Source organism: Ochotona princeps, chromosome 29 (assembly GCF_030435755.1).
Source record: "Ochotona princeps isolate mOchPri1 chromosome 29, mOchPri1.hap1, whole genome shotgun sequence".
NCBI classification, from domain to species: domain Eukaryota; kingdom Metazoa; phylum Chordata; class Mammalia; order Lagomorpha; family Ochotonidae; genus Ochotona; species Ochotona princeps.
In genome coordinates, this window is record NC_080860.1 from 20,410,455 (window position 1) to 20,425,625 (window position 15,171).

General features: G+C 49.4%; 1 protein-coding gene across 1 annotated transcript in view; it reads left to right on the top strand.

The window, feature by feature from the left end:
- Nucleotides 1-15,171, top strand: part of CLTCL1 (clathrin heavy chain like 1) — a 71,616-nt gene that overhangs the window by 40,121 nt on the left and 16,324 nt on the right. Inside the window, exons 18-22 of the mRNA XM_058656738.1 lie at nucleotides 1,209-1,331; nucleotides 3,848-3,993; nucleotides 13,191-13,374; nucleotides 14,239-14,431; nucleotides 14,937-15,094. Coding sequence (XP_058512721.1) covers nucleotides 1,209-1,331; nucleotides 3,848-3,993; nucleotides 13,191-13,374; nucleotides 14,239-14,431; nucleotides 14,937-15,094 — 804 coding nt within the window. The remainder of the gene's footprint in view (nucleotides 1-1,208; nucleotides 1,332-3,847; nucleotides 3,994-13,190; nucleotides 13,375-14,238; nucleotides 14,432-14,936; nucleotides 15,095-15,171) is intronic.

Sequence of the window (15,171 nt, forward strand, 5' to 3'; positions counted from 1 at the left end):
CTGCTGATGTGAAACCTTTGACTCCAGACTCTAGCAGTGTCATATGGATGAGCTCTGTGTGGGCTCTGTCCCCACACCTCAGTGTATCTGACCACTTAGTGTTCTGGCAGCAGCTGGAGAAGGTGCACCGTAGGGCAAGTGTGTGCAGACTTGAGTATGGGGAGCAAGTCACTGGCTTCTCACTTCACCTTCAGTTTGGCCACTGACTGCAGAAGTAAGTGACAGGACAGGGTGGACATATCCTTTCACCCGGCAGTCTGGGAACTGTGACGTGAGTTGGATACTAGTCAGCCACCTTTTGGCTTAGTTTGTCACCAATATCTTAAAGCACAACAAGTCACCCCATTGAAATCTTGACACACCTGAGTCCTCAAGCAGCCTAAGTTTAGCTAGGAGAGAGACGGTCAGCAAGGCCTGCTCCACAGTGTGATTTGTGGAGAGAAGGCCTGTTAGTTGGGGCCTGCGCTGTGCACACATGGACAACCAGCCTGGCATCCGCAGACACACATCTCGGTGGAGTACTTGCCCATGGTCCACCATGGCTGTGATAGTCGCCAGGCCTCAGCCAATGCCTCATGCGCTGAAATGGTCGGTGGGCAGTTGATGTTTAGCACTCTGAGAAGGGTCTCAAGATGCTTATTTCAAGGATGTGTTGTTCTGTCCAAGGGCACTTCAAAAAATTCCTGGACAGGAGAAATTGAAAGCTAAGTTTATTGTACAGAGAAGTTTGGATATCCATGCACAGTGTGTGTGTGTGTGTGTGTGTGTGTGTGTGTGTGTGTTAACACATGTTTTCTTGCACCTTTTGAAGACCCCTTATGCCAGGGTTAGGTTGTTGTAGTAACACTTTCATGATCGTTTAGAACGAGCCACATGTGAGTACTTTCCTGAAATTAAGATTGCAAGTTTAGTTCCTCAGTTGTACATGCCATTATCAAGTGCTCACTAGCCTCCAGTAGCTGGTGGTGGTCATGTCAGACAGCACAGAATGTTCCACTGGCTGGAGTATGGTGCTTCCCTGTGGCATTTTTCAGGTGCCTTGTCTCTGAGGGGTGTGGTATTAACCCTGTGGCGTGCAGCTTGTCTGTGTTCAAACAGCATCCTGATAGAATGCAGGCTGTGCTGAACAAGAGCTGGAGACTGAGGGAAATAACTGGGCAGTACCAACCCAGTTATATTACATGGTATACATGGTATACTCTCTCCAGGTTTGCAACGAGAATTCTCTGTTCAAAAGTGAGGCTCGCTACCTGGTGCGTAGGAAAGATCCAGAGCTCTGGGCTCATGTTCTGGAAGAGACCAACGCATCCCGGAGACAGCTGATTGACCAGGTGAGGCACAGAACCCTCTGGAGCATGCACAGCCTGACTTCTGTTCTCTAACTGGTGTTGCTGTTACGGCTCATACCTGCAGCTCTTGCAGAAGGGGCTTGCCTGAAAGTGGCTGGCTCCCAGGGCAAGCTGACTCAGTGGAGGACTGGCCTTTGGGTAGACTTGGCCCTTGCACCCACAGCAGGACTGTACAGTACCTGGTGGCTGCCTGAATGTATTTCCTTGGTGTTTCTGCCAGCTCAGCCCCTGGGAACAGAAATGAAGTGACTTCAGGCTGGCTCAGCCAGCTTCCCTTATGTTTTGTTGAGTACCACCTTGGGGCTGGAACCCAGTGCTGGGATTGGGGATTGTCAGCAGACATAGGATGGCATGTGGGTTTCCTGTGGCTCTGATAAGAGACCCACCCCCCATCATAGCCTTGCAAGCTTTCACCTTATCCCCTGGGCTGTTGCAGATATTATGGCTTAGGGATGGGCCAGGACCAGTACGTTAACAAAACCCTGGTCCAGCCCATGAAGCAGGTCCTATACATTCACTTCAATGTCTGTCAAGTCTCGCCCTGTTTTCTGTCTACCGCCTCCTCACATCCAAACCATTAGTTCTTTTAAAGTTGACGTCTCAGTTTTGAATACTTTGAGACTTCTGAGTCAGCTTCAGACTAACCAGTCTGGATGATTTCACTTCATCCAAGCCTAAGAAACACTGAACAGCAAAATGCCAGGGACAGGGGCAGTCTGGGCTCCACTGGGACTCAGCTGCAGGTCTGCAGATGTCAGCCGCCTGATCATCCTGTGGGTGACCTGTTGTTGCCTCCCAGGGAAGGGGAGCTTCCACACTGTGAGGGCTGAAGCAGCGGGGGCGTCTGGTCTTGCTGCTTTGTGTTGGCCTGGTCCTTGTGACTGCTATAATTGAATGCTAAGGCCACCTCCTGGTGGGACGCTGTCCTGCAGTGCTCTCTGATTGGGGGCACACGTGACAGAGGCAGACTGCTCTTGACGTGTGGTGTAGAATCTTATTACAGAAAGGTTATTTGCAAGAAGCTTTTTCCCAAGGTCCCGTTGGCTAGGTATCTCGCGTTGACTCAGGTATATATGATAGAAGCTTTTTGTTTTGTTTTTGTTTTTTCTTTTTTTTTGCCCTTAGACAATCTGTGTGTAGTTGTTGTAACTGCTCTAAGGTTTCCAACAATGAGCAATTAGATGCTGCCATTGGCTAGACTAGATGTGCTAGGTCCTTGGAACCCCCTTCCCAGTTTGCTTCCTCAGCTACTGTGATGTCTGCCTGGACTGACTCCTGTAAACCCTACAGAGGTGGAACAACTTCTTCTTCTCTTAAGATCTTTATTCTCTTTTATTGGAAAGAGAGACTCAGAGAGAAGGCGAAATAGGAAGAAAATCTTTCATCTCCTGGTTCACTCCCCTAATGGCTGCAACAGCTGGAGCTAAGCTGATCCAAAGCCAGGAGCCAAGAACTTCTCCTGGGTCTCCCACATGGGTGCAGGGTCCCAAGGCTTTGGGCCATCCTCTACTGCTTTCCCAGACCATAATCAGAGAGCTAGAAGGAAGTGGAGCAGGTGGGACTTGAACCAGCAGCCAGATGGGATTCTGGTGCATGGAAGGTGAGGATTTAGCCACTGTGCCATCGTGTCAGAACAAAGGTGGAAACTCTGCATCTCAGAGTGGCGTTGAGAACCTGAAGACGCCACCCCGGAGGTAGACGGGACTGATTTTGATTTGTTTCCATTTTGGCCTTCAGAGTGACAAGGTAAAAGTTCATAGCCAGATGAGGATTTTTGTTTTGTAAGACCTCAGGGCCAGCTGCTCATTCCTGTTAATTTATGACTGGTACCCACTGCTGAGAAACACCAGAGCTTTGGCAGCTTTGGTAGAGCCCCCGGGTCACCGAAAACCCTGGCTCAGAGGGCAGAGCCTGCGCCCTAACCTGCTGTTGTTGGGCATGTGCTCCAGTAGAATAGCCTCCGCTCAGCACTGAGGTTTAGACCCTGAAGAGTCTGTCCTCAGATAAGAGCAGCACAACCCGACCCTGGGGGTCTCTGCTCCAGAGCCTGGCCTTGAGTGGCTTCCTGCACTTCTTGGCTTGCTCCTGGCCACGCACCTGCCAGTGGGTTAGGCCACAGTGGCAGTGGTGCTCTACAACCAAGAGGCTGCCCAAGAACCCTGCTGTGTCTCCATTACACAGACAGTGGCTATGTTAGCCAGGAGTTGTGGCTTCAGAGTTACAGATGAAAGCTCACACACTGCTTTGTGCTCTGTTAACTGGCTTTGGAGCGAGTTTAGATGGAGCAGAGGAAGAGCCTGTCTCCGTTTGATGTCAGAATAGAGGTTCCATGAAATGCGCTGTTGAGACGCCCACCCTCTCTGACCCTGGGAAGCCTGCCATTTCCTCTGTCTGCTGCACACACACCATCATGGAGGAGCCCTCTGCTCTGTTGCACATCAGTGGTATGGTCTTGAGTTAACTTTGATCAATTTCTTCCAAATGCTCTTGAAAACCAGGTGGTACAAACAGCATTGTCAGACACACAGGATCCCGAAGAGTTGTCAGTCACCGTCAAAGCCTTTATGACAGCTGACCTGCCCCACGAACTGATTGAGCTCCTGGAGAAGATTGTTCTGGACAACTCCATCTTCAGCGAGCACAGGTGAGGGTGGCTAGGGATGGCCATGGCAGTTGTGGACTTACTTGGCCAGTTCCAGACGTCTACTTGGCATTCACAGTTCTGGCGATCGTGTCGGCCTCACCCATCCACTGCTGCCCTGACTCACTGCCCATCTCATGGCTCCCTCCTGTATCCTCATTGCAGCCCCTCTCTCCTTTGCTCCAATCCTGGCAGTCTCTTCCTTCCCAATCTAAACCCAGACCCTCATTCCCCCTACTGCTCTGGCCTGCATCACTGTACTCAGTGGTGCCTAGAGGCAGATGCTAGCATTCCAGCAGGGTCTTGTGTGGCCCCGGTGTGTGTGATGCTCATACAGTCAGGGTGAGCATGGCTTAGAAGTGGCAGGAAGACCAGACCTCTACTGGTCTCTACCTCTTCCCATCTCACTGCGAGCCCAGCTGAGCAGGGGCCATGGGAGGGCAGAGGATTCTGGGTAGGTGGACGTCGTGCAGGTGTGACAGCACGCTCATCATGGAGCCACCTGGTGGATGACCTCTTTAAATTCACTACTAGAGTTTATACTGGATTCACATCATAAATTCTGCTATTGGAAGTGATTATAAGATTTATTTCATAGACCAGGACAGCTTTCTGGGATATTATAGATATTATAGAGACTTCTATTGATTGATTGACTTACTTATTTGAAAGAATTACACATATTGAGAGAGAGAGAGAGGCAAACATCTTCTACCTGTTGATTTACTCCCTAAATAATTGCCATAATGGCTGGATCTTGGCCAGGCCGAGCCAGGAGCTTCTTCTAGGTCTCCCATATGGGTGCAGGAGTTCAAGAACTTGGATCATTCTTCGCTGGTTTTTCCAAGCCATTATCAAGGAGCTGGATCAGAAGTGAGAGAGCAGGGACACAAATTGGTGCCTACATGGAGTACTGGTATCAGCGGTGGTGGATTAACCCACTGTGCCACAACACTGGTCCTTTTAAATGTGGTTTTTATTTTTGAGATTTCTACTGTGCTGAATTATGGACTATGAAATTATGTGTTCATAGACTCAGTCTGTGATTACAGAAAGCCAGTGTTACAGTGTGTGACATGGCTAGTGTGTCCTGCCTTGCTGTCGAATCAGCCTCCACTGCTTGCAAAGGGATTCTCATCTGCTGCCTCTTGAAGCACACAAGGGACTTTCAGATTTTGTGTTCATGGGCCCAGCGTGGCAGCCTAGTGGCTAAAGTCCTTGCCTTGCCCGTGCTGGGATTCCATAATGACGCCAGTTCTAATCCCAGTGGCCCTGCTTCCCATTCAGCTCTCTGCTTGTGGCCTGGGAAAGCAGTTGAGGACAGCCCAAAGCCTTGGGACCCTGTACCCACATGGGAGACCCAGAACAGGCTTCGGGCTCCTGGCTTTGGTTCAGTGCCATTCCAGGCATTGCAGTCACATGGGAATGAATCAACAGACAGAAGATCTTCCTCTCTGTCTCTGCTCCTCTCTGTATATCTGCCTCTCCAATAAAAATAAATAACTCTAAAAAGATTTTTTGTTCTGAAGTTGTTTGACTAGATACAGTCTTATGTATCAGTGGGAATAATTGGCATGGTCTAGACACACAGAACAAGACAGAGATGACCTGTCTGTTGCAATGAACCATGAGCTGACGGATAAATAAAGGCTGCTGAGATTTAAAAATAGTGATAAGGGCTGCTGTTTGGCGCGGTGGTTACGATTGCTTCAAACACCCCTAGTCCAGATCACCATGACTGGCTAGCTTTTGATTCCAGCTGTGGACCCTGCTACCCACATAGGGGTCTGGGCTCTTGGCTTTGGCTTCATCAGGCCCTGCCATGGCTGTTATAGGCATTTGGAAAGAGTGAACAAATGAATGGAAATTTTCTGTCTGCCTTTTAAGTGAAGTGAAAATAATAACTAAATAAAGTAAGTGGGCAGGAACTCAGCCAAGAATGCAGTTCAGCTAATCCTGCTCCTGGTGAGCCCAGACTGCAGTCCTCAGGACCTGCAGGACAGGAGGACCAGAGTTGCGTTGCTGGGGTCCTGCTGGGGTCCCTGTGGTGGGTGTGGAAGACAGGAAGGTGTGATAGAGTATTGTTCCACTGCAGGCAGGGCCACAAGGAATTTCCCGCCCTATGGCAGGGCCTGGTGGATGTCTCTACAACCATCCAAATGCAGCTCTACCTCCCTTTGCATGGACACCAGACAATCTCACTGAGAATTCTGTAATCTATTTAGGCATTGTCTGCCTCTGCAGAGTTAATGTTTACTGCCAATGTGAGCTTGGAAGTTGATGTTACTGATACTGTTTTAGCCAAAGGGCCTTTTATTATTGCTGCCCCCATTGACCATATGCTAATCAGGTATACTAGGAATCTATTCTTTCCCTTTTTCTTTGATCTTTAGGTCCTTTCTTCTGTGATGCATTTCCTCCCTTAACTGATTCAAGATTAAGTTGTAGAATGAGGATTGTAGTAGGAATGTGTTACTGATTGATATGCACCATCTATTGAGAACTTCCTGACCCCAGGGTCAGAATGGATAACATCCTGCTTTAAGGTGAAAGAAACTGCAGAATTATCCTTAGAAACACCCACTTGACCATGACATGAAAAGTCTGAGCCAGAGTTTGACTGGTTCTGTATAAATAAAGCAGACAGCTTTCGTGCATTATCCACGATGATCCTGGAATTGTAGTGGTCCATTTTGTTCCTCTTTACGCCTAATCCATGCACCCTTCTCGAGTTCCGAACTAGTCTGGAGCTGGACTCCAGCAGTGCGTGGAACCCACATGCAAGGATCATCAACAGTCACTTCAACCTGTGCTTCAGGCCAGCCACAGCAAGCAGGAAGCCTCCATTTTGAACCACAGTGCTAGATGACAGACGACACAGCTGACCCTGACAAGCTGGTCCTGGGACGGTTTCACACAGGTTCATATTAGTGTGTAGTGTTAGAGGAATTTAACTTGATAGGACTGGCCATTGGGTGGTTAGATCTTGCCAGAGACAAACATAAATCCTGCTCAGAAAAACCTACTTGGAAGCAAAATTGCATGAGCAGGTAGGGAACTACTAAGAAGAGCCAGCAGTAGCAACGGAATCAAGTCTGCAGAAGTGTAGACACAGAGAAGAAAATGACAGGCAATGGGGGCTGGCATCATGGCACAGCAGGTAAAGCTGCTTCAGCCTGTCCCCCAGCCTGGCCATTGTGACCATCCAAGGAGTGAACTAGTAGATGAAAGATGTTCCCCCTTTTCTCTGTAAGTCAGATTTTCAAATATTAAATCAACTTAAAATGAGCAGTAAAACAGAAGCTGGGAGTCAAAACTGGTGCTCCAATATAGGTTGTCAACGTTACAGTCACCTGTGGTATCTCAGCCCTCCAAACCTCAGTGCTGGACCCTGCTACCCACATAGGGGTTTTAAAATACATGAATAAAGGTTAAGCCAGTATTTTAAAGTACCAAATACATTTTATTCACACACACATTTTGAAGTAAACTGAGTTTAGCAGCATTACAGAATTAGTAAAATTGCAAAACTGTAGCTGAAATTGAGTGGAAAATATGAAAGCGGTTAAGCGGTGTGGAGGCTGACGGGAGATCTGATCAGTGTGAGAGTGGAGCATGACGGGTGGGGAGGAGGCTGGAGACCTTAACAGCCGTCAGGTTTCCAGCTTTCAGGAGGCCCGCCAAATCCCAGGGAGGATTAATGTTTTAAATCCACCTTTGCACACATTATGGCCAAACTTCAGAACACTGAAGGAGACATTGAAAATACCCAGTGAAGAGAAGGACTTCCTACAAAGGCCTGAGCTGTCAGGATGTTTATCGGTAGCCCCAAGGGAAGTGATAGGAATTCATTGTGCTCACAGCACTAACTGTCAACTTAGAATTCTGTGCCTCTTTGACATTAATCTAAGATGAGACAGATATTTTGCACAGATTGTCTGAATAGCAGGACTATAGTAAGCTCCCACCCGCTGGTTCACTACCCCCAGATGCCCCCAGCCAGTCCTGGCTGGTCTAAGCTGGAACCAGGAGCTGGGAATTCCATCTGGGTTTCCTGTGTGGGTGGCAGGAAGCCAACTGAGTCTTCCCTGGTGTCTCCCAGTATCCCATCAGTAGGCAGCTGGCATTGGCAGCAGCGCCAGGACTCCATCCCTGGCCTCTGACACAGAATGTAGCCTCGCAAATAGTCTTCACCACAAAGCCAAATGCCCACTCTAAGATTTTGAATTTTAAATCAAAAGAATAAAATATTAAAAATAGTCAAGAAGCTCCTAAAATATAGAAAGTAAATTACGAATCAGTGGGAGGGATGTTAGATCAAAACCACACCAAAACAGTGTGGCTACCAAGACCCAGAAAGATGATTAAACCAGGCTTTTGTTGGGATCTGCTCCCAAGCAAGATTAACCGGGTGTCAAGGGCATGGGCCTGGGACTGAAGTGCGCCTAGCTTAAGTATTGGTGATGACAGAGGGTAAGGTAAAGGTATGTGTTTTCTTCTGATTGGTCAGCTCCGTTTGAATGGGAAAGCAGTCCAGATTGGCCCAAAGCCTTGGGACCCTGCACCCGTTTGGGAGACCCAGAAGAGGCTCCTGGCTCCTGGCTTCAGTCACAATGCATAAACCCTTATGAGAAACCACTAGGCCTGTGATACGCTTAAAAACTTTATCATAAAAATAGAAAAAAGGAGAGCAGGCATTGTGGGGCAGTGGGTTAAGACACCATTTTTATTTTAAGATTTATTTATTTTTATTTGAAAGGCGGATATATAGAGAAGAGGAGAGACAGAGAGGAAGATCTGTCCGATGATTCACTCCCCAAGCAGCTGCAACGGCTGGAACTGCACCAAACCGAAGCCAGGAGCCCAGAACCTCTTCTAGATCTCCCACGTGGGTGCAGTGTCCCAGTGCATTGGGCCGTCCTCGACTGCTTTCCCAGGCCACAAGCAGGGAGCTGAATGGGAAGCGGGGCTGCCGGGATTAGAACCAACGCCCATATAGGAATCTCAGTGCATACAAGGTGAGGACTTCAGTTGCTAAGCTACTGTACTGGACCCATTAAGACACCACTTTACACACCCATAGTAGAGTGCAGGTTTGAGTCCTGGCTGCTCTACTTTCCAGTCCTGTTTCTTGCCAGTGCACCTGGGAGAACAGCAAAGGGCTGAAGTGCATGCACTCCTGACTTCCATCTGCTCTAGACCACTGGGGAGCAAATCAGCAGATGAACAGTCTCTGTATCTCCGCCTCCATCTATGTGTTTCTGCCTTTGAAAGAAATAAGTCTGTAGAAATTACATATGGGGGGCCCGGCGGCATGGCCTAGCGGCTAAAGTCCTCGCCTTGAACACCCCGGGATCCCATATAGGCGCCGGTTCTAATCCCAGCGGCTCAGCTTCCCATCCAGCTCCCTGCTTGTGGCCTGGGAAAGCAGTCGAGGACGGCCCAATGCATTGGGACCCTGCACCCGCATGGGAGACCCGGAAGAGGTTCCAGGTTCCTGGCTTCGGATCAGCACAGCACCAGTTGTTGCGGCTCACTTGGGGAGTGAATCATCGGATGGAAGATCTTCCTCTGTGTCTCTCCTCCCCTGTGTATATCTGGCTGTAATAAAATAAAATAAATCTTTAAAAAAAAATTACATATGGGGAAAAGGGAGGTTGCAAATTAGGAGAAGCCATTTCCAGCAACATAAGCGTAACTAACAGAAGACCAGTATGGAGAAGATGCTGTGGAAAAACACAGCAGCCATATGAACCAGCAAGGAGAGCTCCCTGAGCCAGGCCCTGGGTGAGAGGAGGGCTGTTGGTGGGCTGTGGGCACCTCCCTGGCTTTGGGGAAGCAGCAGGAAGCAGGCTCCTTAATCAGTGCTGATGAGGCCGCCTGCAACCCTTCTGCCGAGCTCACTGCATTGGCACAAGTGCTGCGGGAAGAGGCACAAATCCAACCATTTTTCTCTTGGTTAGGGACCCTAAAGGGCCCTAAAGGGCGTTAGAAGTCCTGGAAACAGGCAATGAGAATCCGAACAATCCAGCCAACCATCCATCAGCAGGTTGTGGTGCAGCCAAATGGTGTGACACCAGATGGCATCCTAGAAGCTCCGTGAACAGTAACATTGAGCTGCCTGTGCAGTACTGGGGATGGCCCCACACAGAGTGTGTAGTGTGTGTCCACCACATTCCTGAGACAGCAGCCCCAGGGCCTTGTACAGTGCCCACAAGCTACCCTGTCTGCTCCACCTCCTCCGGCCCCAAGTCCCAGCCCCTGGCACGGGGCCTTTCAGGAATGTCATGTAAATGGAATCACAGTATGTGGTCTTTCAGTTAGACTTCTACATAATGGTGATTACCAAGTAGCTGATTTCCTCCTTTCCTTCCCTGCATGACTACTCTTTAAAGGATGTTTGTCTACCCTCTAAAGGATATTGGGGTTATTTTCCATTTGAGGTGATGGTGAACAAACAGCTGCTGTGAACATACCCCACAGTCACAGAGACCTGCAGTATTTGTAGGCTAAACTGCTTAAGAAACTGCCAAACTCTTGTTTTCTGGAAAGACTATCATTTTATATTCCTTCCAGCAATGTGTGACGGTTCCAGTCACTCCACATCTACCCCAGCACTTAAAAAAAGATTATTTATTAATTGGAAATTTTTTAATGTTAATTTAAAGAGTTACAGAGAGGCAGATAAAGATATTTCTATTTATTTTTATCGGAAAATCAGATTTACAGAGAGAGGGAAAGAAAGATCTTTTGTGTGCTGGTTCACTCCCCAAGTAACCACAACAGTGGGAGCTGAGTTAATCCAAAGCCAGGAGCCAGTACCCCCTTCCAGATCCCCCACATGGGTACAGGGTTCCAAAGCCTTGGGTCGTCCTCCACTGCTTTCCCAGGCCACAAACAGGGAGCTTATGGGAAGTGGGGCAGCCAGAAGTCAAGCCAGTGACTGTATGGGATGCTGGCACTGCACGGGGAGGATTAACTTCCTATACCTGTGAACCAGCCCCATATTTTCTTTTTTTTAAAAGGTTTATTTATTTTTATTACAAAGTCAGTTATACAGAGAGGAGAGACAGAGAGGAAGATCTTCCGTCCGATGATTCACTCCCCCAATGAGCTGAATGGCCAGTGCTGCGCTGATCCGAAGCCGGGAGCCAGGAACCTCTTCAGGGTCTCCAACGCGGGTGCAGGGTCCCAAATGCATTGGGCCATCCTCAACTGCTTTCTCAGACCACAGACAGGGAGCTGGATGGGAAGTAGAGCCACTGGGATTAGAACCGGCGCACATATGGGATCCTGGTGCGTTCAAGGCGAGGACTTCAGCTGCTAGGCCACGCTGCCAGGCCCCCCATATTTTCTTTATTGACACTTGAAATTGTTTCAGAGTCATTGGGCAGTTTTGTTGCTTTCAGAGGTGATGCCTCATCCCTTTCTTTGCTATGATATGACTGGAACAATAGGAATGGGCCTTGTCTCTGGGCTGCCCTAGGGGCCAGTGTGCTGCTTCCCAGACAGTTGCCCTTGGGTTGACCTTGGGCCAATGGTCAGATCCAGGAAGCTGAAATTTTGTCAATTGCTCTTCTTGCCTCCAAAGGGTTCTCGCCTTACTGGCCCAGGATCCCATATGGGTACTGATTGTAATCCAGACAGTTCCACTTCCCATCCAGCTCCCTGCTTGTGGCCTGGGAAAGCAGTCAAGGACGGCCCAAAACGTTGGGACCCTGCACCCGCGTGGGAGACTCAGAAGAAGCACCTGGCTCCTGGCTTTGGATTGGCTGCGCAGCACTGGTCATTGCTGTCTCCTGGGGAGTAAATCACTGGAAGGAAGATCTTCCTCTCTGTCTCTCCTCCTCTCTATATCTGACTTTCCAATAAAAATAAATAAATGTTTTAAAAATATACATTGGGCCCGGCAGCATGGCCTAGCAGCTAAAGTCCTCACCTTGAAAGCCCCGGGATCCCATATGGGCGCCGGTTCTAATCCCGGCAGCTCCACTTCCCATCCAGCTCCCTGCTTGTGGCCTGGGAAGGCCGTCGAGGACGGCCCAATGCATTGGGACCCTGCACCCGCGTGGGAGACCCGGAAGAAGTTCCAGGTTCCCGGCTTCAGATCGGCGCGCACCGGCCCGTTGTGGCTCACTTGGGGAGTGAATCATCGGACGGAAGATCTTCCTCTCTGTCTCTCCTCCTCTGTGTATATCTGGCTGTAATAAAATGAATAAATCTTTAAAAAAAAATTGAAAATATACATTATGTGTTGGTTTTTGTCCCGCATTTCTAAATATGGTAAAGGAGAGGTCCGGCAAGAATGCATCAAATACGACAAAGAAAAGGAGAGTTTAAAAATATGAAGAGCCCAGCACAATGGCTCAATAGCTAAATCCTCACCTTGCAAATGCCAGTGGCCATGTGGTTCCTGTCCCGGCTGCTCTACTTCCCATCCAGCTCCCTGCTTGTGGTCTGAGAGGACAGTAGAGGATACCCCAAGGCCTTAGAACTCTGCACCCACATGGAAAAATAAGTAATAATAAACAAATTAGAAAAAGATAATATATAAAAATAATAATAAAATAAATCTTTTTTTAAGTGTGAAAAACTACCCACATTGCACAAAGATGTGGGTTGTGGGGCACAACTCAACAGAGCTGCAAAGGCACTGCAGAGTCACTGGGGGTGGCGCTGAGGTGGAACTCCAGGGGCTCAGACAGAGGGCCCCTAGGACTTTGCCATGGTGTCTCATCTCAGCTTCCGTGAACTTGACCATCAATGCCCTGTACTTTCTGCCCATAAGCTGGTGTTTTCGCTTTTTTTTTTAAAGATTTATTTTATTTTCATTACAAAGTCGGAGAGGAGGAGAGATCTTCCGTCCGATGATTCACTCCCCAGGTGAGCACAACAGCTGCAAAGGCTGTGCCAATCCGAATCCAGGAGCCAGGAACCTCCTCCAGGTCTCCCACGTGGGCACAGGATCACAAAGCATTGGACTGTCCTCAACTGCTTTCCCAGGCCACAAGCAGGGAGCTGGAAGGGAAGTGGAGCTACCAGGGTTAGAACCGGCGCCCATATGGGATCCCGGGGCGTGTTCAAGGCGAGGACTTTAGCCACTAGGCTACAGCACTGGTCCCGTTTTCACTTATTTTTAAAATTCCAATCTTACCAGAGGGCACTGAGAGCAGCCTTCATCCTGCGTCCCTTGTCCTCAGGAACCTCCAGAACCTGTTGATTCTGACGGCCATCAAGGTGGACCACACACGGGTCATGGATTACATCAGCCGCCTGGACAACTACGATGCTCCTGACATCGCCAGCATTGCCATCAGCAGTGCGCTCTACGAGGAGGCCTTTGCCATTTTCTGCAAGTTCGACGTAAACGCCTCTGCCATCCAGGTGGGTCTCCAGTGGTCATGTGGAACCCCACTTAGCACCTCCTGGAGGTCAGGTCATGGCCTGGGGTGTCAAGACCTCATCTCCAATGTCCTATAGTCCCTTCCCAGTTGCTGGTTATGGCACCCCTTCCTCCAACCCTCTCGTGGATGTGGGTTCCTGGCCACATGTGGACCTAGAGACGGGACATCTCAGATGCACTGCTGCCTTACCCCACGTGGTGGAGGTTAGGCCTCCTGTGCTCATTAGACTTCCACCCACACTCCCCAGGACACCCTATTAGCAGAGGCTGTTCAGAGGTTGAACTCCGAGAGCAATGTTTCCAGCTCCCTGCCCCTATTCTATTCCCCAAGTACACTTAATGTAAGCCACATCCCTTCTTCCAAAGTGGGGCCTTTCCTGCTTTTATTTCTGAATTCGTTTTAACCCACAGCATGTGTCCCTTTAACTGCCCTCCTGCCAATGTTCCTTACTTCCTGGCCTCTTACAATTTTTCTGTACCCTCGTCTATAAGCCTTTCTGTCGTGTGCAAACATGGGCCCCAGCCACATGAGGGGGTGGCTGCCTGTACTGCGATCCAGTCTTCTAGGCTGCTGAGCAAGAGTAATGCCCTGTCTTGCTTCACAAGAGGCTGAGCTTGGCCATCTTCTCTGTCTTTATGCTGCTTTACTAGAGCATCCCTTCTCTTGTCGAGTACACTCTGCATGGAGTAGCTCTTGTCTGCCCCTCATTCACTTAGCTGAGAAATACTTGGTCCCTGGTTGTCAGGATGGGATTGCAGTGGCCATGCTGCTTTGGGCAGAATAAGGAACCAGCCCAAAACAGGTCCACGTCTGGTGGTTGCTCCAAATCCTCTTTTGTCCCTAGGTCCTGATCGAGCACATTGGAAACCTGGACCGAGCCTATGAGTTTGCAGAGAAGTGCAATGAGCCTGCTGTGTGGAGTCAGCTGGCCCGGGCCCAGCTCCAGAAAGACCTGGTGAAGGAAGCCATTGACTCCTTTATCAGAGCTGAGGACCCTACTTCCCATCTGGATGTTGTCCAGGCAGCCAGCAGGAGCAGTAAGTACATCTCCCTGAAGGGGGGCGCCAGCCTCACTGCTGCAAGGGGTTTCCCAGGAGCCTCCGGGTGCTGTGAGGCCATCCAGTGACATCAGCAGGCCCAGCTTGGTGGATATTTTCCAATAGCCAAGACAGTGTCATGCGGTCAGCTACGCTAGTGTGGCCTAAGTGAGCCTCCTCCACAGGATGATGCAGTCAGTTGTGCTAATTCTAAGGTCCAGGACTTGCTCCACAGTTCCCTGGCAATCTTCTGGCCCCAGCCTCTCCGAGTCCCTTAGGAACCCCTCACTTGGGGACAAGGAGGTTCCTAGCCCTGGGGCATTTCACCTGTGGTTCTGCCCCTTCTTCCCCTTCTCTCTCCAGGAATCAGACAAGTGGCCAAACCTGCTGGCCTTGCCCGGACGCCAACTTTCCTACAGGCACACTGGGGAGGATGGACTGGGACATTGAAGACCTGTTTGAAATGATCAGAGCTGGATTAGCCTGTGTCTGTTTTTGTCTCCAGGCAACTGGGAAGATCTAGTTAAATTCCTGCAAATGGCGAGGAAGAAGAGCCACGAATCCTACATAGAAACTGAACTCATTTTTGCCTTAGCTAAAACCAGCCGTCTCTCTGAGTTAGAAGAATGTATTAGTGGGCCCAACAATGCCAACATTCAGCAGGTAGGCTGTGTCCTTGGACCTGCAACCCACAAGGTCTCTGTCCCCCTCTCTTCTACCTAGCTTCCCTCCCTCCCTTT